The sequence below is a fragment of the Parus major genome, chromosome 6 (genome assembly GCF_001522545.3).
Source record: "Parus major isolate Abel chromosome 6, Parus_major1.1, whole genome shotgun sequence".
NCBI classification, from domain to species: Eukaryota; Metazoa; Chordata; class Aves; order Passeriformes; family Paridae; genus Parus; species Parus major.
The window spans coordinates 26,582,187-26,608,030 of NC_031775.1; the positions used below are offsets into that span (position 1 = coordinate 26,582,187).

The window sequence follows — 25,844 nt, forward strand, 5'->3', positions numbered from 1 at the left end:
AGCCCTGCTCCATCTGCCTCCTCCTTTATCAGGAGGTCCTAAGGACCTGGCCTGAATTACTGCTCTCCTTCATGACTCAAAGGGTCTCAGGTGGCCTGATGCTGAAAATATCCTAATCCAGTGTCTCCTGTAAATTGAGACCACTACTCACTATGGACAGGAACAAGACAATAAACAAATAGTTGCTGGTTTTGAACTGCTTGGGGATTATATGGCATCAAGTCCTGCTTGAAATACAGCAGCTGTAATAGAGAAAGAGATACTCATTTCCCCAAGAATTCCAGTAACAGGGCAGACAGTGCTCCACTCTGCCCACTGGGATGGGCTGATGCCACTCCAGATGAAATATGTTAATATCTAGGAAAAAGGGAAGCATTTTTTTTTTAGTTATCTAGCTGTATTTAACTAAAAACCACAGGTAACAAACAGAATTTCTTAGATTCTAGAACTGATTTTTCAGCATACAAGTAACTCAAGTGACCTTTAAAAAAAAGCCTTTAGTAACATAGGAAAACAACTATTTCTATTTTCTGCTATATTCCATATATCCAGGAAGAGGAAGAACAGAGCAACCACACAACTATTCCACCCACATTTGGAACGTGAGAAATACAACTGAAGCTCAGGAATTGTGCTGGAGACACTTTAAAGTCTGAATCTGCAGTGAACATGCTAGATATGGACTTTCAGAAGCGATAACTTAGGTTTAATAGAAGTGAAAAACGATGTGGTATTGATTCCATTCCTGTGCTCTAATTGCCCAGTTACTCTGATTTTGCCACCAGCTCTGCCATGTTCACCTGGAGCCTGAATCCCTTTCTGTGCCATATCAACCCTGTGCTAAGCTGGGACTGACTGTGGCAGTGGTTGAACACAGACCTGGGCATTTCTTTTTATTCTCACCTTTCATCCTAGTTTTGTGGTTACTCAGTTCAACCAACTCTGCACTGTTGTTCATTAAACAGAAACTCTGTGAAGGAGCCAAGATTGCCTCCTGCTCCACAACATTCATCTTCAAAGGCAATGAATTCACAAAGCATAGTTTTACAATGATTTAACGCTTCATTAAACCTCTGTTTTGTAAAAAAACACAGTGAGTCTTTGTTGTGGTCACAGAGGGCTCAGTGGCATGAGCTGGAGTTGCCAAGAGCCCCTCAGGTCCTCTCTCTGTGGAATGGGCAGCACTATCCCCATTCCCAAGGCAGCTCCATGGCACAAAGCCTTAGAACACCTTTGCAGAACCTTTTAGGTGGGTTTTTTGAAAGCAGGTACTTTCAGCAGTCAACTGAGTACAAAAACCCTTAATTTTCATAACTAGCCCCAATGAAAGACAGTGGTTGCTATCAAGAGTTTAAAAAAAATTTCCAGATCCTTGAAAAAGTACTTTGACCAAAAACTACAAAAATACAGAATTTTCTTAAGTATCACCACCTTTTTTTACCCTTCCCACCCTCAAATCCTTCAAGTACTGAGCAAACAGAGTATTTGTAATGGGTTGATGGCAGGAAGAACAACCTTCCATCAGTAGTTCAAGGCACATTTGCACAAATGGAGTAATTTCTAACATGAATATCAAGGTTTTACCTTTGCAGGTGAAGCATTTGATGTGGAAGTGTCTGGCTTGAACACGGAGCACTTCACCTTTACAAGGCTCCCCACATTTGTGGCAGTGGATGACTGGCTTTTCAGAGGGGTGGTGGGGCTCCTGAGGATGGGCCACTGTAAAGCAAACAAAAAATATTTAAACAAAAACAAAAAGAATATTTTCTTCACCATGATATTTTCTTTTGATCAGGATACAGGTGTATCTAGTCACATTTTATGCTCATCTAAAAAGTTACCACCATTTTATTTAAATACAGTCTTTTCATAAACCAGTAGTTTAAGACATTCACATCAACTACTACTTCTTTCCATAGAGGCTGCTACAGAAAAACGAGGAAAAATTCCCTCCCCAGTGTCAGTGCTGAAAAGTGTTTCAGAATGCCTGCCATTTTCTTTCCAAGAACACAAATGTGTGCAAACCATAGGATGAGCACACAAGGAAACAAAAGCTAAAATAATTTAATCCAAGAAAGAATATAATCCAAGCAAAAAGGATTGAAGGAAAGTAATTCCAAATCAAGTTCTGGGAAACCAGATGAACCAGATAGTCTGTATGCAAATGACTATACTAAAAATAAACTACAAACATGTCTTTTGCTACAGCAGATACCTAATGCAGGGAAAGCACTCCTGAAGAGGAAAGAAGCCAGTATTATTTCTCTCTACTGCCATCAATTCTAGCAGAAATTACCCTGAATGCAAATTAGAGATACTGTGAGTAGGCAGAAACTACCCACGTATTTGCAATATTGTCAGGGAGACACAATTCCAGGTAGTGGTAATCAGCCACCCAACCACCCATAGCAGAGCTTGGATAGCAACAGGAAAAGTTAGTGGATTTCATGGTCATAATAAAAGTTTAATTGCTCCACATTTGGCTTCTGTAAAACATGTTTAACTTTCTCTTCAGATGTGGCAGCTTGGGGCCCTAACAGAAGTGCACGGGAATAAGCTGGAGCAAGATTTAATCTCAACTGAACTGTTTGAAGTGGAAAGTATTACCCAGAATGTTCCCAAACAAACCTATGTTCCTTCAATTCTCCCTCCCACATCCCATTCTAGCAGCAGAAAGCTTTCCTCTTTGTAATATTGTTCTCAAACTAGTGGTGCTCATCAGAACATTTCAGAGAAAACATACCTCTACCCACGCCTCTGTCTTTATACCATTTCTGTCCTACTTTTCCTGGTCTGCAAAGGACTGAGTGCTGATACATCACTCTCACTGTCACTGGGAAACATCTTCGTTATTTTATCTCAGTTTTCTCGAGATCTTTTCCTTTCCTGATCAGTTCCTGGCATCACCCCAGCAAGGACTATGTTGTTTTTCAGGTTACTGCTTATTCAGCAATATAACTGATACCTTGCTTATGTATTTACTGCAACAGATTCCTCCCCTTCTTCAATGGATTTCTAGGGGAAAATCCCCATAGCTCCAGTCTTCTCCATTATAAATGCCTTATTGAAGAAATGCTTCTATAATTTTGCATTACATAAATGTAAGATTAATAATAAAAAAGCTGAATATGTGATATGGGGAGTAACAACATCAATAATAGAGAATAACAAATAATCTAAGCAATTTCTATTATATACATCCAGCCAAACTAATATTGTAATTGTCATTCTCTTTCTATCACCACTCACATCTCCCACCCCAAATTTCAAATGGCTGAATTCCTCTACTCAAGCTTGAAGTTTTTAATACCTCCTCTTCTGGTAGCCTCACTTAAATTATTTCCCCTGAACAGCCCATCCTGGTGAACAGAATTCAGCTGCTAATGCCAACCAGTATTTCAATTAGCAGCTCCAGTGAAGTAAAAGCTCACTGAATGCCTTACCTTGAGTGAACCTCATCTGACAGTCTACAATGCAATACTCTTTCTTTCTTATTCTTACAAACAAAACTATTCACTGGCAACCAAGGAAATATACAGGAAAGAAGAAAAGAAAGAAGGAAAGAAAGAAAGAATAAAAGACAAACAGAGAGAAGACAGCTAACAAATTAAATTATTAGGAGCAAAATTCCCTCTCAGATCCAGACAGCCTGAGATGGGTCTGATGCAAGCTGAAGTTAGAGTGTGCACTTTTAAACTTGCTCACAAGAGGAAATAGATAAAGAATTTGGAAAATGCTCCCTAAGATTTATATGTTGCAATGTGAAATCTGTACCTGAAACATTCTGCTTATTCCACCTCACATGTGTAGGACACCCTGACATTCCGCACACCAGGTTCCAGATCTTCTGGTATTGATCTGAAACACAAGCCTCTGCTCTTTACAGGAAAGTAAATAACTGTTTTCAAGGCTGGTCCAATGATGCAGCTTCTTTCCAGTTCTGCCTTTAAAGCCATTTAAATGAATACAAATACTGTTAGTTGCTATTTACAGGCTGATCTCTTAAGTGAAGCTAATTATGGTGCTTGTCTTACTGGCCTCCATTTGGCATTGTAGGTCAATATCGAGTAATTGACTTTCAGGATGAATGCAATACTCACAAGGCTTTTCAGTGGCAGAGATGACCTTTCATAGTTACCAGTGAGGACAGAACAAGGAATTAAAGAAAGAGAAAGATAAATACCTTTACAAGCAGCTTATTGAAATGTTTCTGACTGAAGTCCAGCCAGCTCACTGAACATGTCAGTTTTAAGCTGCTCTGGGTCTGGAAAGGTCTGAGTCAGGAGATGGGTTCATCTCCTTGCAGGGATTTCACACCTTGAGAGAGTCCATATTTCAGGATCTGCCTGCACCAAGCCTCTCCACAGCAACAACAGAATATCTTCTCAGGCACCACGGACTGCACACGATGCAATAAGGCAACTCTAGACCGTGTCTAAGACAATTACAACAGACTCCAGACAGCCTAATCAGTGACAGGACATAAATTTAGAATCTGGATAACCCAGATCCCAACCTCTGCTCCACAACAGATCTCTGGGCTCTTTGGATGATATCCCCTAACCCTAAAGGAATAAAGCCATACGATTAAGTTCAGCTAAATCACTGAGCCTGGGACCTACCAGCTTCAAATTGAGTTATCTGAATGTTTTCATTTCTCTGTGTCTTCAGAGTCTGGGACTGTAAACCAGGTGCAAAAGCACTGTTAAGCTCAGCCTGGTGTGAGAATAAATACCATTTCAAGGTTCCCAGGGACAGGGAAGGAAAGAGTCACATGGGCACCCAGGACAGTCAGTCACGTTCTTGGTTCAGTACCAGAGCTCACAATTGTCCTCACACCAAGAAGTGCTGCCCACAGCACGGGTGTGTGGCTGCAGGACACGGAATGATTCACACAGGCACGTTCAATGTGTGATAAGGAAAAGGATGATTTTGTTTTGTGACTCCAGTATTTATAGATTCTTGACAATGACCAGGGATTGGATAGTTAGGTCACCACCTTCCCAATCACACTGGTCGTGCGAAATGTCCATCAAAAGACGCTTCTTGGAAAGAATGTATACACATCTATGTTTATAGTTACTTTCCTGGGAAAGTGACTAGAAACTATGAAAACAAGATCAGAAGGCTTAGTTTTCAGGGCGACAGGGGTGTGTAACACAAACACAGTAAAGTGTTTGCCAGTTCCAGTATAAGGATGGGAACTGATGCCTGTCACGTCCCAGTTTAGCCCAACCAGCATGACAAGGAGCATGGGTGCTTTCATGTAAGACTGCTGGGCACTGCCTGAAGACATTTTCTTTCTTTAATTAATGAATAAAATCTCTGGTCAGAGATATATAAAGAAGAGCTTTTCAAGACAAGCTAGGCTGAGACTTCCACTCCTGCTTTCAAGACCAGCTTAAATGAATAATCAATGAACAATTAATGCTTTCTTAAACTCATTTAGGTTTCAAATAAGACAAATCAATGTCCCATTAAATATCCAATTTACCCAGAGTAACACATACACTGGGGATGTGCATCTGACTGGGCAACTGGGAAGCCTGGATTACATAATTTAAGTCAGGGACAAATAAAAAGAATAGAAAAAAACTCAATAACACCTTCATCTGCTAGAAAAAGTCTTTGTTACTGGAGTGTTGCTTTGTGCTAACATCACTCTGCAGACATCTCACCATTATTTTTGTCATTCCTTATGTTTCCTTGTGAATCAAGCAATGTTGATTTCATTATTTTTTGCAGCTGCACTATATGGATGTAAATTCAAATCAAATCTAACAGCTTGAGAGTACTTGTTACTGCATTTTATCTAAACATCTCAAAATAATCCCAGACCTGCAAAGAAATAATTAAAAACAAAAGAAGGTAGTAAAGACTACAACCCAATGTTCAAATGAGAAACCAAAGGCATTTTCTGAGCAAAATTAAAGACTTAATTCACTGTGCAAAGTTGAAAACTGTTCTGTCAGGGTGTTTTCTGTAGAGCTGATCGTTGTCTGAGGGTTTAGAAACAATTATTTTCTGTTGCATCAGCTAGAAATTAGACTTCAGTATTTGTAACAAAACTTTCTGAAATGGAAATTACATCAATTATCTGAAGAGTATGCAGCTGAATAAAGAAATAAGGAAAATAATGAAAATAAATACTGCAGCCCTCTTTATTGATGATTCTCTCCCTGAACATAGAACTGTTATGAAATCAAAGGCTCAAGCTAAGGGATTCTTAGCTGCAGATTCTTGCTGGCAAATCTCCATGTATCTGCTGCAAGCCAGGAAGTACCTTGGCTTTTAACTGGAATCAGAAAAGCTTCTGGGAAACACCTCACTATAGGAATGCTGCAAGGTGGAGCCACAACAAAATATTTTTAGTTCAGTTCTACTCTAAACTGCAATAAAAAAGAGCTTTCTCTAAATTTAAAGAAGATGATATGTGGTACTGCTCTTTTAAATGTGAATTTTTATCATATTTGCATGGATACCTCCACAAATAAACCTGAAGCTGTACTCAGTCAACTCTACCCAAGTTGTAGGATATGTAACTTCAAGCTTTTTGCCAGGATACAGAATCTCTGTGATTTACTGTAGCTCCACACCCTCTGGGCTCTGTTGAACAGCACTGAGAACAGGCTGTGCACACTGCAGTGTGGGCAAGAGGATTCTCAGAATGTCACAGCTTTGCCCTTTATATCTTCAGAGTGGCCTGACACAGACAGCATGCTCTCTGAAATGCTGATTTTCAGTTGCTGTGTTTCCTTGGCTGAAGACTGGACTATTAAGGAGGAAAAATAAAGCCCAGATGTAATGGTGTGAAAGTACTCCAAGTTTTTTGCTAGCCTGTTTTAGAATTTCCTCTCTCCTTTCTGCTTTCAGGAGTAAAAGTAGAGGACTGTGCTTGAGACTGCCACGGCAGGAAATGCAACCAAATCCTTCTACAGACAACTCTCACTCTGCCCTTGTTCTCTGTATTACCTGATATGGCCTTGGAGGCTATGATTTCTTCAACTAATTAACAGGATTTGCAGTTCAAAACTTGAAGGTTTAAAAATAAAATTCCCTCATTATCTGATGCTGCCAAGCAGCTCCGCTGTTAATGCAGCTCCTTGCTTGGGACAGGACAGAGGGAGGCAGGTGGGCACTGCACAGAATGACAAGCTGGGAAAAAATGTGTTCTGAGCTGAAAGATGCTGGAGAGACACCAGAGAATCAAGTTCAAGAATGGAACCTGCCTTATCACTTTTTCCTCATGCTCTATTGCAAAGAGAGAAGTAATTTTCTCCCATCCTTTGTATTTCTTTCAGAGATAAGTGTCTGTAAGCCCTGCTTTGTAAAGCCTGTCTGTCTATAGCCCATACAGTCTCCAAGGAATTCCTTTTTTGTAAAAGCCCAGCACGGTGGTGACTCGAGAAGCTACTGAAATTCCTGTTTAAAATAGGGGTGAAAAATGCAGTGTCATTTTGCTTATCTGCAGACTCTTGAGTTCTTGAATCTCTAATCTGTAAGAATCCTATCGTGTAAGGTGACCAAGCAGTGACTGAGATGGAAATCAAACCTCCCAGCTGCCAGGGACTGATAAAGATATTACTGCAGTCATTAGCCACAGGTATCTGACAGGGATCTTCAGGAATTCCAGGAAATCCTGGAAGGAGGCACTCCCATGAACAGATACTAGCGAGCTGCTTGCCTACACATGTATGAGAAAGCCTAAGGGGAAATCCTAGACTGTAGCTAGCTCATACTACTGCCATTCAGATCATATCTGAAGAATCATTATAAAGCTCTTCCTGCAAATTTATCTGTATCACTCCTACAATGTGCCAATTTGTCTTAAAAATATTTGTGCTGTCTATAGACATCCAGAGTAGCTATTTTTAAAAACAAGGCAGAAAAAAGATCTTAAACTCAGTAGCTTTTTACCACAGTTTTGAAATGTTTTCTCACATTTTCCATAGAAGTATTATCATTTTCCCCTTATAATTCATCTGCTGCCGAAAACAGCAGATGAAAACAGGACCATGGCAGTGCAGCAGCTCTTTTTGCAGAAGTCAAAGACTCCTGATCAGATCAGACCCTGATCATGGTGAGGTGTGGCACTCACACCCATGTGAGAGCACAGTGGGCTGACCAGTGCATCCAGTGACAGCACAAGGCTCCAGACACTCCAAACACCCCATTTTACATCACACTCCTTTGCTGGGGTGTTGGTGGGATGGAAGTTACAGCTCAGCAAGCAGGGCAGCACGGTGAAGAAAGATTAGGAGAGAAAGTCGTGTAAAGAGGGACAGCACAGCCCAAGTCTGCTCTGCTTTAGAACCAGAAGGAATTTCTGCCAATCCCCCAGTCCTCTGTCTCTGCTCTGACTCTCTGCTCATTTAACAGAGAAGACCTAAGAAAAACTGATATTTTTCTTGTGTGTCCAATTCAATTCCGATCACAAACAATGCTTCTCAGCCTCAGTTCTTCAGCTACAACAAACAAAGTATGCCAGAGCTATCTGTCCTCAAAACAGCATCTCATGACCAGATGTGGGGCTGACTACAAGACAGTCATGAACAGACTGGTATCCATTCCCTCCACCCCATCCTCCACATCTCTTGGCAGTTTCTGCAGGAACTAAAAGATTTTCACAATTTTCAATTCACAATTTTTCACTCCTAGCACAAAATGCTAAACAGAAGACATGGCACATATCCAGTCTAGAAAACAGGTGTATTACTTCCTCAAAAAATGGATTTTTTAAAAGAAAAAATAAACCATAAAGACATTTACAAGTTTAACGAGATAAATTAAAATGATAAGTTAGGGTGTCTTCCAAAAAAAAAAAAAACAAAAAAACCCCAAAAAACTGAGAAAACGTTATAAGCAAAGATATCAAACTTATTGCATGAAAATATGATGTAAAGACTTCAATACCAGAAAGTAAATTTTAAAAATAGGTGATGAAACATACATTATTTTTGAGAATGGAAACCAGTACTTAAATACTTTCCTATTTTCAGATATACAAAACCCATGGATAGAGCTAATGCAGCTAAAATAATGAAATATAAAAATTTAAGAGATATGAGTGCCAGGCAATAGCCCAGCTGTGAACTGTAAATGAATGAGAGACAACTCCTATGTTATTTACAAATAAAAATAAAAAGCTTTGTGCCACACACACCAATGTGTAAAAATGCAAGGAAATAATCAGCTTTAAAAATACAGCACAGAAAAAAAAATCACATTTGTTTCAAAGTTTCAGAACACAAGTGCAAACATGCTTATTTTCTCTCTATTTTTCCTGCTGTTTCCTATCCTTCTCCCATGCTTCTTCTGCTATCTCAAGCTTTGATACTGCAATTAATTCCCCACAGAACAGCATACAAGATCAGGGCCTAAGGCTTCAGCCCTATAAAGATTTATGCATATGAATGGTTCAGTATTAAGTGAAATATTTAACACCAGCACCTGCTTGATCCTATCTGAAAAAAGATCACCTCCTACAATATACACAAAATAAAACAATGTAACTGTGATGGTTCTGCCATTAAAAATGTGTTTGGTGGATCCAGTTTTCCAAGCCTTTGATAGCGATTGATAGGTAAAGACAATTTGGTAGTGTTTATGTAGGGGCTATACCCTTATCTGGACACTCTGGGGATTTCACCACAGATTCTCACAGTCTATAGCTTTAGTGTACAATGTCCACAGTTTCCCAGTGACAAAGCATGAATGTGACTGGGTAGGCCCTTATGGCTGAACAGGAGCCCTGGAATATCCTACCCTTGCTTGGAACCCCCCAGGAGCCTGAGTGCTCAGTTTAGGCAGGTAGAAGCAGACTTCAGTGCTAACTCAGCTCTGCAGTCCAGGGAAACCGCAGCAGCTCTGCTGATGCTCTTTCAACACAAAAGCAGCAGAGCCTATTTAGGAGAGTTTGTCATTCTCCAAAACAGCAGCAAGGAGGAACTTCTGCTACGTCTGTCCACACATGTTTGCCTTTGATCACTTGGCAGGTGAATAAAAGCACATTCTAGAGCATCATCTATACTTAGTGGGAACAAAAGGACTTGACGAAATTATTATATTTATATTTGCTTAAGAAAAATTATAATCCTTTCAAAGAAGAGTCAAGAGCTTCTTAACTGAGTATGGTCAGGAGTTGTTTTAAGCTCAAACAGAAAAAGCAATAGGGAGTTTTAAAACTATTTTCAGTAATGAAAAGGCACTAATCTTGCAATGAAGTATGCAGCAAACTAGGACATGCTGAGAAACAGATGATGATCAAACAAATGTTGACTAAGCCAAGCCAGTCTTTGAATCAAACCTGCATTCCTGTATTACTCAATATGATTGTTAACAGACAGATTGCTGATTAGTGGTTAGCAAGCCAAAGGGGAGAAGCACAGAGTGAATTTATTCTGCCATATTTCTACATTAGTACAGAGTAATTTTTGACAAGACAGATCACCATAAACATTGGGTGATAAAGAGACACTGAATCCTGACTCTCTTATCTGATGTTCTGGGAATGTCCTTCTTGATCTTCATCACATGCACTAAGGTTCTCTCCATAACCAACTTACTGAGGGACATTATTATTATATATCATATATTATTTCAAGATAATCAACTCATCCTTGGAAACTCCTTGCTGAAGGGCTGGAAGATCATGCTAAACATTTGCTTCTTACATCCAACATCTGCAAGTCTCTAACATGTAGTATCTTTTTATTAGCCTTGTAAGTGGCAAAAAATAATTGAGCTATGCCTTCAACACATCTGACATACACAAGAGAATCATTCATTATTTCAAAAGAATGATTTTCTTCTAACATAGGACAGAGGTAATTAGAAATTCAAGAGCTCCTCAGCATACTCTGTGGAACCATCTCATACACATCACTTGATGTCTCAATCTTAAAAAAAAATATCACAGAATAGTCTGAGATGGAAAGGACCCACAAGGATCATGAAGTCCAGTATCAAAACCTTACTCACAACAACGAATAAACAGAAGTGTCAAATTATTCAGCGAAAATCCTTAAAGATCCTCAAGTCTACAAGAGAGCAAGTTGCTGAAGTTAGCAGAAAAAACAATTGCTTTTTCCAGACAGCATGGAAATTCTGGCTTACTGATGAGTGGTGGTTACCCATAATAGCACTCAAATGTCTATCAGGCCTCTCAGCTACCCAAACAGCATCCCACGTGGGGATTCTGGCAACAAACTCATCACAGTTCCCCTATGCATCCTTTTTATAGGCTGCATCAGTATTCCATGCAGTAAAATGAATTAAATTTTCTTCTGAAGTAAGTCAATATAAAAATGCTAATTATTTTAATCAATTCTCCCACTGTTCACCCTGAGATTATCTGAGGAGGAACACTGACCTGCATAAGTCAGTGGTCTCCCAGATCCTTTCAAAACAGAATCTGTAGTACAATTTCTCAGTTATCACCAGGAATCTACCCAAGGGGTTTTTGCAAGGACCCTTGCAAAGGAGAGAGACCTGTCCTCAGCCAACCCCTTTAAACCACAGAAGCTCTGTGCCCCTTGCTCAGAAACCCTCCTTCAGTCGAGGATCTCGTAAATGCCCATCATTCAGTACTAACCTCACTTCTGGCATTTCTAAGGACTGAGCTACACAGCCTTAAACTAAAACAAGATAGCCACATTCATGAGCAACGCAAGTATTCATGATTTCCTCACACCCAGGAGAGTTTGCCACGTACAGAGCTGATAAACCACACATTTCAGAGGCCCTGCCCTGTGCTTAACTGCCCATGTTGGCACCCAGACCTTAAAAACATTGCAGCATAGAAGTCAGTTTCTGAGGTATATTATTTCAATGGTAAATAATTGTGCTCCTAAAGAGCATCAAGTGTTAACATCACATGGCAAATGGACGGTCACAGGGAAAGCACTGACCAGTATCGTACCCCTGACCACAGGCTGTTCCTCTGGCTAGCACCTCCAGTGCTGGATAGCCAGGAGACAACCTCAAATCCATCAAATCCTGTTTTGAGGTGCCCTTGGAGAAAAGAAAATACAAATTCAACTGCTTCTTTGAACAAACAAGTAATTAATTCATTGACTCTTGTTCAATCCAGAAGTAATAAAAAACAACACTCAGTGCTCTGCAAGGCTTCATTTCTATTTGGATCACTTCTTTAATTTTATATAATTTTAAGATACTGCTTCTGAACCAGATCCTGAACTAAAACAAAGTTCCACAATACTGCCATGTAGATTATACTGACATGTGTGATGCTGAAGTGGAATTAACAGCAGTGGGAAATGGGGATTCTCACCCTGTTGAGAGTGTTTCTAGAACCTTGCCTATTATTCTCTTGTACAGCAGAAGAGCAACAACATTTCACTTCTGAACAGTATTGACAATAGATCATGTACATGATTGGCTGACACAAGGCTTCTGTCATTTCTGTGTTTATACCACTTTATGATCAGCGCATATAAAACCTAGAATTATTTCTCTAGCTGTCTCTTACAACACAAAATGACCACCATTAATAAAATACATGATTTTTTTTTCAAAAACAGCCTCTAAAAATTGGGTCCAACTGTGGGGCAATACTGAAGCACTTACTTAGCTTTAATTCCCAGTGATTCAATTAGACTCAACAAGACACTCTTCTGAACAGAACAGGCTTAAGACAATGCCTAAGTGCTCTTCTTAGACAGATCCCTAGTGAGCCTGAAAGTTATCCAGGCTCAATGAAGGCAAGAATTAATCATTCTTTTGGGGACACTGACTGTCCTCTAAGTGGAAAACCAACTTTGTTATAAATAATCCTTTTTAAATTAGTTATGGATTGCCCCCAGAACAAAAAAAAATTCCTGTTCTCTTTTTTCTCCCCAAAGGGCACAAGACATTTTGATTAGTGGAACTTGGTCTTTTCCCCTGGTATCCATTAATTTTTCTATAAAAATAATTGTCTCTCCTACAGTAGCAGGCCAAATTATTATCCTAACTTGTAAATTCTTCCCTACCAAGATTCTTACCTCCCCCTTGGAAAAATATTTTTCTGCCCTAGCTTCATGTATTTTAAAACAATTTTACTATGCCAAGACTATCTATAGTAGTGTTGCCTTGTGAATTCTTATCCAAAGAAAGCAAAAATATAATTTTTTATTCTGCTCAACTGTATTCACCATAACCAGCAGGGCTCTGGTAGTGATGGTGCTGCAGTGGTGACTTGTGTAGGATGTGGCCAAGGATGGGACTGTGCTGGTCACTGTTGGTCCAACCAGCTCAGCAAATGGCAAGACTGACCCATTGCACATGGAAACAGAACCAGAGGAGCACAGAGAACCTCTGCAAAACACAGACATAGCAGCAGGTGGTAAACATTGAAAGGACAAACAGCAGGAGACACAAGAGAAAGAGCAGAGCATTTCACAGTGCACTGGCACAGATTACCCAGAGAAGTCATGGAGTCTCCCTCACTGGAGATATTCATGAACCATCCAAGCACAATCCTGTGCTCTGTGCTCTGAGATGACCCTGCTAGAGCAGGGAGGCTGGTCCAGAGGAGCCACTGTGATCCCTCCCAACCTCACCCACTCTGGGATTCTGAGGTACAGGAGACAATGCCAGGACAGAGAAGACAAATCATGGGGAGGAGAGAAACCTCACCCACTCTGGGATTCTGAGGTACAGGAGACAATGCCAGGACAGAGAAGACAAATCATGGGGAGGAGAGAAACAAAAATGATGCCAGGGCAGGAGAAATGCTGAGGCAAAGTAGCTGCCCCAAGCACGGGCAAAGAGACCTGGGAGGAGGTACAGCTCCAAAAGGACTGTGGCCAGCAGAGAAACTCACGTGGAAATAACTGAGCAAGATAAAAGGAGCAGCAAATGGCCTGGTACCAGTGTCCTGCCCCACCCAGGCCTCACCAAAGGTACAGAGGACAATGAGTGACATGGACTGGAGACCAGCAAGGAGAAGTGTCCAGAGAGAACATGAGGTGTGCTTCTCTGAGCATATGTTTGCCTGCTTTTATCTTCAAGACCAGAACCAGCAATTAGAACTTTGTTAATTGTGAGAAAATTAAATTGATTGAACCTCCCCTTTTCAAAACTGGGGGGATTTTGGCTCACACCACTCACTGTTTCAGTTGGAGGAAGTTCATGGTTCTACCACCTGAACCCATGAACTCTATGTTTTCAAATTTATGGACTAAACCCCCTAAGTCCTCCCCTCCAATGAGATCAATAAGTTCTCCCATTTCTCAGTATACAATATCTGCCATCATATCTTCAGAGAGCTGGCTCCTACACATAGCTGGGATGCTAGGAATGTATGGAATTCCACTACTGAAAAACATGGGAAGTGGTCAGGCATGGCAGGCTGTGCTTGCCCAACCCTTTGGATATGAGTATTTGTACCCTCATGTGAACTAAGTGCTATAAAAAGAAAACTAAATTAAAATCTCCAGTAAACATGCAGCGCCTGAGCTGGCATCTCTTTGGTTATTTTTGTTTCTTTCAGTATCAATGCTGCACACCAGAACTGCAATTTGAAACCTAATATTAAAAATAAATTTAGAAAGAGAAAGTACATAAAAGCAATGCCATAAATGTGCCAATAGAAACATAATTCCTTTACAATTGCATTGCCTTTTAAAAGCAATAAGATGTTTATAAGACAGTCACATAGCATTGGATATTTATTTTTTTTTGTACAAGTAGTGAAATCCCAACACTAAGATTGCCTTGTTACAGCTATGAAGGAAGGTGAAAGAAACTCTGCTCCAAAGACCTCTAATTCAAATAATCAAGAGAGACAAGAGCAATGTTCTTATCCTCATTAACACAAGGAGAGATCAAATTACCTCCCCAAGGTCACCTTAAGAGCCTCTAACATAAAACCGTTCTATTGTTCAGCACTTTAACTACAAGTATATTTTTTTAACATCTACTGCTCTGCATAGTTGTAAAATGCCTTTTCTGTGGTTTGTACGAGGCAGGACATGCCCTTATTATAAAAAAAAAAAAAAAAAAAAAAAAAAGAGCCAACTCAACAAAGAGGCTGCTGTTACTGTCTTCTCAATCCAAATTTGAAACTAAGTAAACTGAAGCAAAAAGAAAATTAACTCCTCAATCCTCCCCCTGCCAATGTGTGATTGCGTAATCTTGTCATGTGCTCCAAAAGCAACAAACTTGGAGACTTTCCCAGGTCACCTGGGGTTAAAAAGTTCCAAAGTCATGAGTTCAAATCAAGACTGTATTTTATCAACGACCATGACACTGAGACAGTGTTAGGGCCAAATCCCATTACTCAACATTTTCCTGATTAACACAGGGAATAGATGTTAAGATTGCAAATACACAGAGCACTGGAGAGACAAATTCCCAAGAAAGAACACATTTAAATTAGCAGACAGGTAACATTTGCATACTCTTCAAGGCAAGTCCCATCTACAGCAGTTACATTACAACTACAGAGAAAGACTAAAAGCTCCTTTGGGGGCTCACAGATCTTGGGATTGGCAAATGGAAGAGAAGGTTGGAGCTACTGCAAGCATAAAACCAGTCCTCTTGGGCAAATCCTGAAGGGCTACTGCTACCATGCTTTATCAAAGGTATGAAGAAAAAACAGAGAACAAAATCTCTCTGCAAGACCAAACCAGACCACGGGCCAATCCATATTGTGGGAAATATGTTTAACATTTTGGTAACCTGCACCTTCTGTGTGGCTGCCTGGGAAAGCCAGCACCACTGAACACCTACAGAGAAGTTGTGAGAACATGAAAACATGATCAAGCTCGCTGAAACCGGTACCCAGTAGGTGCCAGCACCTTCTCTTCAGCAGAATCAGTGTATGAGGAACAGAAATCATTAAGCCTGTGTGCCTCCTTCTTTAATCCAAAAAAATCTTCAACCCTTCATATTTTCTCCTTTTATCCTTCCAAGCATGCAGAAGCATGGCATGAACAGTTGCTAATCCACTTTCATAGGTTTGCCCATGGATGATCCTGCCCAAGATCTCATCAGGTACAAAGCTGATTACCAATATGCTTTCACAGACTAGCACTTGAATGCCAGGGCTGCCTTCTCATCAAGTTCTCAAGAAATCAAGAATCAGGGCTAAATCCTCAGTTTATGTGAACTAATGGGGTCAAAAATTAAGCTACAACACTTGTATCACACAGAAACCTGGCTAGCAGGCTCCCAACCCACACACTGACCTCAACACAGAAGCAGTAAGAATTCAGATTATTCAACATGGGCTTTAAATGGCTGGAGAGAATTAATAACAAGACACACATATGCACATATAAACTTTCTTTCTGTTAAAGCATAAGAAGAAAGTTGCCCTTGGATGCAGCACAATGATAATAATTGAGCTGAGTAACTAGATAATAAGGGCTCATAACTGGAAATAGATAAGTACACAGCGACATGAAAATGTGGTATCAGTCTGACATAATTTAGGAAGCGCCGTTTGGTGTCAGCAGAAAACACCCTGGCCTCAGGATTTTTTTTGTGTATGAACCAACCAGGCAGACACTGAAATCATTCTACAATATGAGCATAATGAAGCATGCTAATTTGCTAAAAACTGTTACCAACCATTTTGCAATTCAGTGAATTGGAGTTGCATTTTTCTAGCTGAAACCAGTCCCTCCAGTGCCTACTTAATGTGTCCATGAAATGACACTGGACTGACCTGCATTTTCAGCCTGTTGAAACCACAGTTCAGCTGTGGCTGGAAGGGAGGGTACCAGCTGTATTGTACCGACTGCATTTTGCAAGAGTATCACTGTAGAGAGTGACATTTACAGCAATAAATCCTGACCTTCTGACTAAAGCAGGGGAAAAAAAAAAGTAAAAACAACCAAAACAAAACAAAATCCCAAAGAAACAAAGCAACCAAAAAAACCCACCAAAACCAGGAAAAAGAAAATTGAGACAGAAACAAAAGAGTAAAAATAAAATTGTTGGGGCAATTATTTGATACCAGTAACATATAAAATCAAAATATTTAACAGATACTATCATTTCTCCCTCTGCAGCCATGAGATATGAAATATCAGTACTTGCACACCAAAATTAAAGAGAGCATTTAGTTATTTTAGTCCACTATCTCTGTGAACAGGAAAAAAATATTTATATCCAACATAAACATAAAGAGCCATTTTTGATAATGCATTAAACTTGGTGGGGAGGGGAAAGGAAGCAATTTAAACACAAGTCTTTTTCAGATTTTCAACCATTTATTGTCAATTTCTCCTGCTATTCTATGAAGCTTTTTTCCTGCCATTTTTTCCTCCCCAAAAATGATGGGCTTGTTTTAATTTTTTTGAAGGTAAATGACAACTTTCATGGTGCAAGATGCTAAAACTGAATTTACAGAGTGTTCCTCAGGTACAACCCCACATAACACAGAGAGTCCAAACAAGTGAATATCAGCTGGGGGAGAGGACAGGAACATACAAAAGGACAAACCTGAATGCTACACATATTTTATGTACACTTCAAGAAAACCAGTGGCCCTGCCTTAAAATGCATCTTACAAAACAAGCAACAGTTACGATAAACTGAATGACAATACTTATTTTTCTGAAAATATGACTGATGTAGTTCATTCAAATGATTCTGAAACCTGCACTTTCCAGGATTTGGGGTGAAATTCCTATTTAAACCATGTCTGGTATGGCTCATTGATAGGGGTAGCAAGTCATCAGCTCATGACTGACATTATAAAAGTAGTCCTGTAAATCTGAAATAGGAGATCCCAAAGCTACTAAGTAGCCAATAAAATTTTTGTTGGGTCACTGCCTTTCATCAACAAAAATTATCTATAGACTAGGTAATAGTTATTACTACAATCCTCCAGATATGTGTGACAGTGTGGCAGGGCATTTGTCATATACAAGGCATTTGTCCTGCTCTCCTCAGTCTAAGAGTCTGTGAAGTTAATTGCACTCACTTTTTATTTTCATTTTAAAAAGTCTTAGCATGAGTGTTCAAAGCTGCAGAACTGCTCACTCTTACTCAGCTTTACTCCTTCTTATTTCTATTTCTTCCCTAGTTTGAATTTCTCCCACGTTATTTCTTACAGAATACTCAAAAGTGAAGAACACAGACTCTCCTCTTCACAGAAGAGACTGAATCTGAATCTGTGATATTGTAATGCCCCCAAACCACATCCAGTACACTCAAATACAACTCAGAATGTGTCTCGCATCTTCATAATACAATAAATGACACAGACCAGTATTACTGAAAGGAAACACCCCACAAACATTTCTAAATTCTTTAAACTGGAAAATTCTTCTGTAGGAGGCATAAAATGATATGGGAAACTGAAACTGATATCTAATTTACTACTGCAAAATTCAAGCATTTTGCAAAATCCCATATGATCCATTTATCCATTAAAATGTAAAATATACCCTCTCAAGTCCAGATTTGAATATATCAATATTTATCTTTAAAATTTTCAACTAGCTGCTGCAGTAGTCAGAGCTACTTGAACTGTAGCAAATACAGGTAAAGAACTGTCAACTTGGGTTAAATCACAGAAAAAAAAAAAACCCCAAACAAACATGTACACACAGAAGGGACCCTGCTGTGCAGACACACTAAATTAGATGTGTTCCAGATTCTAGCCTTATTAAAGCAGGTACAATGATGATCAATGCAATCCACTGCAGGGATTCACACACCGTTTTTTACTGAAAGGAAAACAACAACTGCCAATCACAGCATGCACATCTTAAATGTGAAGGTTTAAACCTCAGGTGACTGTGGCTGGCACATTAGGTTTTGGCTCCAGCCTATCAATAAACATAATTACCTTTTTCTTTCACCATGGCAAATAATTTTTCTTCGTAGTAGAAGCAGCGAGAATTAACTGAAGTAATTTAAACACAATCTCTTTTCCAGCAGTGTTTGGCTGAGGTGGATTAAAAAAAAAAAAAAAAAAAAAAAAGAAAAAAAAAAAGAGAAAAAAGAAAAAAAAGGCAGCTTATTCCAGACAATAATCTCCCCTGGTCAGATTTCCCACAAGGTCTGATCAGGTCCGATTGCTCATCACTGTCTCTTTGCTTCTCGTTTCTCTCATCTTTTCCCCCTGTGGTCCTTTCCCGTGGCTCACGGCAGCTCCCGCCTGCCCGTGGGCTCTGCCCCTTGTGCTGGGAGCAGCAGCCGCAGCTGCCGGGACAGCAAATGCAGCAAATGCAGCAAATGCAGCAAATGCTGCATCCCCAGCCCCATCCCCAGCCCCTGACACCACCTTGCATTCCTCTGCCCTCGCACAGCCCGGCTGCCGCTGCTATCCGCTCCCCAATGACTGGCAAAAAGCTGCAGAGGGGATGCGAGGGAGAGCAGGAGAGCTGCTCCACCGAACACACAGGGCTGAAGTGGTATTTATGAGTTTCCTATTATTTTATTTACTCAAACTGAGCCAGGATCAGGAGGGGAAACAAAGATGAGCACAGGAAAGCACTGAGGCAGGCTGCAGCACAGTGGCTTTTCTATGGTGAGCAGTTTATCTACTCTGGATTTAGCTTTAAAGCAATTACTAGACTACAAAACATGCTAATAAATGGTCTCTCAATGCCTACTGACCATAGAACAGATTAGAGTAACATACAGCCTGTGCAAGATGGGAATACCTGTCTATTCTCTATTTCAAACAACAATAAAAATAATAAAAAAGAGAACTGTCACTGTTCAGTGAGCACCTGGGTTCTGAAGCCAGGCAGTGCTATACAAATGTTTGCTGTGGGTCAAAGTGCTGTATTCTGAAATAACTGTAAACAATAACTTCTCCTAAGTTACTCCTTTGCAGATGACAGCCACAGGTACTCATGGAACTGAGAAGACAGAAGTGTTTTGAAACAGCAGCACTGGGGTGGGAATTTCACTCCCCAACACATCCCCAACAAGACCAAGCACCAGTGTAGAATGTGAGCATCAAACCAACCTCCCAATTCATGGTTTTCCAGGCACTAAACTGTACTGAGAAAGGACTGGTCAGTAAATTGATGCTGTAAACAAACAAGCCAATCCTTTAGAATATTGTCAAGTCTCATCATCATATACCAAGGTTCTGCTTTCTATAAAAAGATGCAGGTCGGAGTCAGGGGAAACAAAACTTTCCTTTTACAAGCAAACTTTTATTCACAGTTATAAAGAAAAGATTGGAAATATGACTAACCAAAGTCCTGAATACCCCTTAAAAGCCTCTTGTAGCTTTTAAATATGTATGTACTGCTAGCATCAAGATTTTGGAGAGCCTCTATCACTACAACTATTACTGAGTTCTTCATTTTATCTAGCTACCAGTGACTTCCCCAAAATAAATATGTTATTCATGCCTTTGCCTAGAGAGTAAATTTTATATTTGTGGTTTAAAGGCAGAGAGAATGGCAAATGGAAATGAACTGACTTGTCAAAGACAGAGGTGATCTCAGCAGCAGAGAACTAGGTCAAATATAAGGATATTCTGGGCTAAATTATGGACAGATTCATTGAGCAAAAACTTCAACTTGACCAGAGCTCAGTGCAAAATGTGCTTTTTGTTACATGACTGAAGTGAAATTACATTCATACTGCACCCTACACTTACACTGCTCACACCTCCACAAGTGAATTCCCTCTCCACTCTGCTCTATGTAGGGAGAGAGATATTAATGTAAAGAAACAAGCTGTAGGCATCAGCCAGACAGAGCAGCAGATGGCTGATACCTGCTGGAAAAAAATCAGACCACGCACACAGCGTTAAAAATATTTGCAGTAAATAAATTCTAGTTGTTTTGTATAAATGCCACCCAGAACAATAGAAATAAATTAAACAAGCCAGTCTGCCTCACCCAGAAGGTATCTCTTATTCAGTGACATTCTTTAATAAATAAATCACTGAGAGAGAGAGAGAGAGAGAGAGAAACAGCCAGAGATAGAGGCACTTGCATGGAAAAAAATAGTTATTCTATTCTAACAAATCTAGGCTGGCTTTCTATTGTTAGCAGTCCAGCGTGTAAGAGCAGCACAGCACAGGCAGTCTGACATTCTTGCTTCTATGACTCAGTCTGTTACTATTAATAGCATCTGAGGCTCAAGTGGGGAGCTGGGCTGAACCCCACCAACACGGAGGCATAAGCCATGATGTCACATTTCTGACACATCAGAGATGTCAGGTTGTAACTCAACCTGGCCGTGCTCTTTTTGGAGCTGTATTTTGTAAACAGTTAGGGGAGAGCCTCCTGAAAGGGACACATCTGACCTTCATTCATAAATACTTGATTTGATGTGCAGAGCACAGCCTATGGACTCACACCCATGGATGCTGTTAACCCCTTCCTGGGATCCTCAGACACTCTCAAAAGGTTTGCAGTGATGATCATTCTTTTTTTTTTTTGTTCCAGCAAGCTGCTGACACAGAAGCTGCTTGTTGGTATGTGGACTTTCTGTTCTCTGAGTACATTCCTCCATTTTTCACATGTGCTAGAGATTAACACTAGTGCATCTCACATCATTCAGCCATGAGAGCTGCAGTGCGAGACCACAGCAGCATGCACATGAAATGTAATTTAAAAATACAGGCTGCAGTAAATTATATTGGAGATTTAGGAGTAAAATGTTATCTACTCCAGAGTAAAGACATATGAAGAGCAGAGGCTAGTACTGTAAATAAAATCTCTTACATCAGGATGGTTTTTGGATTTAATCTCATTGTTCTAAGTCAAGGCTAAAATTTTTACCCTGCTGTACAACTTAGAATCAACTCAGATATCCTAAACTAGAGATGAAAAAGGAATAGGCAGCATTCTAGAAACAATCCCTTGGCACTTATTGTTATTTAGGAGTACCTATTTTAAAGGAAAGCAAAATAACTCTTTTTCTTTAAATACCTTTTGCACTGTACAAACTAAATAAAGTCTTCCTTGAACACAGTGTGGGTGGAAGAGTCTCAATGAGTACACTACAGCTAAACAACATGCTCATGTTGCTGTTATTTTCTGGTGAAATAATCTTGTGCATTCAGTGAGAGGCATGACAGCAATACTGAGATCAATCCACAGGGGGAAAGAGTTAAACCAGTTTGTTTTTCTGATTCTTGTACCTTGATAATATTGAAAAAGTATGAGTAAGATACTAAGCTGTTTAGCTGTGATTTAGGGTTATGTTATTCTCATTTTAAAAGCTGGTGTTCATATTTTTATCTTGCATTCATTCTTCACAGATGAGATCATGGCTTAGAAGTATCAGCATACAGTTTTTGTACAATTTCTTCAAAACTGAACTGATCTCTCTTGTTCATAAAGAAATGAGGAAAAGGCAGGTAAAAACCAGAAAAATAAAGGGAAGAAGTTGTTCCACTAAATAATATCCAGGAAAACATAATCTGTTTAATATCCTTGCTTCCAGCTAAAAGCCTGGAACAAAGTTTTGACAAGAAAGAATGTCCCAGGCTTCCACAGCTTAACCACTGTCCAACCTAGGTCTATTGAGAGCCACCACTTCTATGAAGTCTCAATTACAGCATTTTGCAAAATGCTCCCTTCTCCAGGAAGGAAAGGCCACTCTCTCATGACCTGCTCTAATTGATATCCTGACTTACCTGTGCCTGCTCAGACCAACACCAGTGATGTCAATTTGGGATTTCTTGCAAAAGCCTCATGACCCAGCAGTGGTCCCGCTGCCCTAATGGGCAAGCCTACACTTCCCCGTTTTAGGATTCTCAAAAGCTTTGTATTAACCATTTCCTGGTTTCTCCTGGCCACATGCTCCTCCAGGATGCAGTGTTTCCCTCAGCCAGCCCATTTTCCATCTTTTGGAGCCAGCTGGAGCAGCAGTGCTCCTGAAGGGCTGCAGCACAGAACCAGGCAGGCAACTGATGGGGAACTGATGGTGCTGGTGGAGTTTTCCAGATTCACCAGAACCCAGTGAGCAGAACTCAGGCTGTATCTGACAGAACTGATCCCCACACCAGGTGTACTCAGAGCCTTCCAAGGCTTCAGGCACTGGTATTCTGTGAGCCATCCTTGAGCCTTTCCAACCCTCCTCAGAGCTTTTGCTCTGTAACAACTTCATCCTGCAGCTTGTGCAATGCTCTGAGGCTGCCAAGCCCTCCTCACCCCCATGTCCTCACCACACTGCCCTGTGTGGAACCAGCAGGAAACTGAGGAGCTGTGAAGGTCCCACAGATTGACCTCCCCACCACAGACCCCCTGTGCTGCCCCATCACAAGTTTTGAACAGTCCACAGGAGCATACACAGACCCACCAGAGAGGAATGTGGTTCTTTCTCAGCATGTACTATGGTCCTGCCATCCTGCACCTTGGGATCACATTGTCCCTATTGATAAGACTGATCTTCAACAAATAATGCCTGAGGGATTCTAACCAATACCTTCCTGCTGTGCTGGGCTGTTCCCTGTATCTGTGTCATACCATTTCCAACAAGATCAGTCTGATAAATTGGTGTTTGAAATCACATGCCATCTTTCTTTCAGAGTAAACAAAATTAAAATTCAGAAAATACATCTCTCACTTGATTCAGTAAAATGCACAGTGTAATCATTCTGATCTACCAGGATTTGGGGGTTTAGTGCTTTTTTAGAAATAGAATCATTTCATATTTTTCAAGTCAGACTCCTTGGGAATAAAATAATAATTTGTTAGGTTTTGATCTATTAAGATATCTGGATCTCTTAAGAAAAAAACAACTGATTTTCTGAGATTCTTGAAAGCAGGACTTTCTTAGTACTCTGTTATTCAGTAGAGTAGTAGTAATCTGCAAAATAAATAGTAAGACTAAAATGTAAACTGTTGCAAAACAAAATAAGAAATGAGTATACTTGTCTTTGTTCTAAATATTAAGAGGCTTAACACACACACTTATGTAAAAAAGCACCTGAAACCTTCAGATTATCTTTAGAAATAGAAGAGAAAAGATGGCTACATTCTACTGCTTTGCCAGTATATATAATATAATATACTCCAAAAACACAGAATCTCACTAAATCTTCTGGCTGCAGGTATGTACAAACATTTATCTCTGAACATACATTTCTGTTATTGATGTAACAAGCTACATTCCAAACAGCTTCTGCTATTGCTAATCCTTGGAAAGGAGATCATGTTTTCTTCACACCTGTGTGATCTTTACAATATGCACACATAGTTTGCACTAAATTGAGATGTGGTACAATAATATGAGTACAGAGAGTTGTTTAAACTCTATATTTTTAAAAACTACCATATAAAATCATCACTGTTCACCTGCTATAAATTGGATTTATTGAGCTAATTCACAAACACAGCCAATACCGTTGCTGATAGAAACATAATAACTTTCACTGACAGTCACCACAGTCAAGGCTGAAAATTGCACAAAGGCAGGAATCCCCAACAGGAAAGCACACATGCAAGTGTCATCCTTTACTGTGCATGCCTAAGGTTAAGGAGATTTGATATTGAAAATCCACTTCAGAATTGGATTAACTGTGCTGAATAAACCCCACAGCCTGTCTTGGGAGTTTTTGGCTCAGTGAAATCAGCAGGAATGCTGTAAAGAGTTTCTGGTCTAAAGAACTTCTCCCTCAGAGGTCCATGAAACACCAGATTGAAGCAGCTTCCTGCCAATCCATTTATTTGCAGAGTAAAGCAACAAGTTCTTTGTTTTGCAGAGCTGAGAGATGTGACAGTCTCTCCACTAAGCACTAACCTTCAGTGTGTGCCTCAACAATACAACATCCAGCAAAGCATTCCACAAGTGCACGGTGACTGGAGATGAGGCAACCCACCATGTGGGCATTGCCTACAACCCACCCTTAGATCAAGCTGGTCTATTTCATTGTCACTGTGCCAAATGACAAATTACTCCTCTTCTGATGCCACACTAAACTATAGATAGGACTCTCAAAGGAGGCACTTAAATCTGTCCTGCAAATGTGTCTCTCCCAACCAGTGTTTGCCAGTCCAGTGTCCTATCAAATGAACCACAGAGGACCTCAAAGAAAGCTAAAAAGATGCTTTAGACAATTTGACTACATAGTGTAATATCAATATATTCAAACAAGATTTTACAGCAAATAAATTTTTATCACCTTAGTCCAGCTTCTGGGATTTTTCTATTTGTGACTGTGATTTTATCTGCTAGCTTGGGAGGTCACTTGTTTCAGCATGGAAAACCCTTACATACTGCAACCTTTCTCTTAAATTATTTGTTGCCATTTCAATAGTAGGATCATCATAAAAGTATTAAGCAGACATAAAACAAATTAAGAGTAGGCATAACTGATTCCAACCTCTGCACCAACTGGAATTTCTAAAAGAAAACTATAAAAGCTGTTTTGCTGCTGATCCACAGGGAAGAGTCAGATATTTTAAATCATTCTTCTTCTTAAAGAAGAGTTTGCCAACTTTAAAAATAAACAATATGGCATATCATCCAAGTACTGATGTATACTGATAAGCTGATTTGGTTTGTGTATTTTGCATTTTACAGTTTAATGTTTCTATGTTTTACATTGAAAACTGCACACACAGCTGCACCATCTAATTCACATGGGAACAAACTAGCAATGAGCATCCCCTGGTACCACATGTTTCTGCACCCACCATAAGGATTCACTCTTTAAAGGAAAGTAACAAAAATAAAAAGCAGGATAATGCAAAAACTGTAATCACATTCATTCTAAAATTGTCTTCTTTTCCTCTCGGCTGCCCTGTGTCTGCATGAGCTGGGTGAAGAACTTTCCTGATTCCTTCTCCTCCTTTCTCCCCCATTAACTATTTCACCACAGAGATTTAGCAAGTATCTCACATAGAGCCAGTTTAAGGTCCCTGTATACAACAACCTACCCAGTGACACCCCCATCTCTC

General features: G+C 39.9%; 1 protein-coding gene across 20 annotated transcripts in view; it reads right to left on the reverse strand.

Moving 5' to 3' along the window:
- ABLIM1 (actin binding LIM protein 1) overlaps positions 1-25,844 on the reverse strand; it is a 192,517-nt gene that overhangs the window by 98,404 nt on the left and 68,269 nt on the right. For 19 of the 20 annotated variants that reach the window (XM_015633086.3, XM_015633102.3, XM_015633099.2 and 16 more), the window contains exon 2: positions 1,585-1,719. In XM_015633086.3, coding sequence (XP_015488572.1) covers positions 1,585-1,719 — 135 coding nt within the window. Of the gene's footprint in view, positions 1-1,584; positions 1,720-18,808; positions 18,889-25,844 lie in introns of those variants that run through there. The other variant, XM_015633101.3, reaches the window with a different exon arrangement.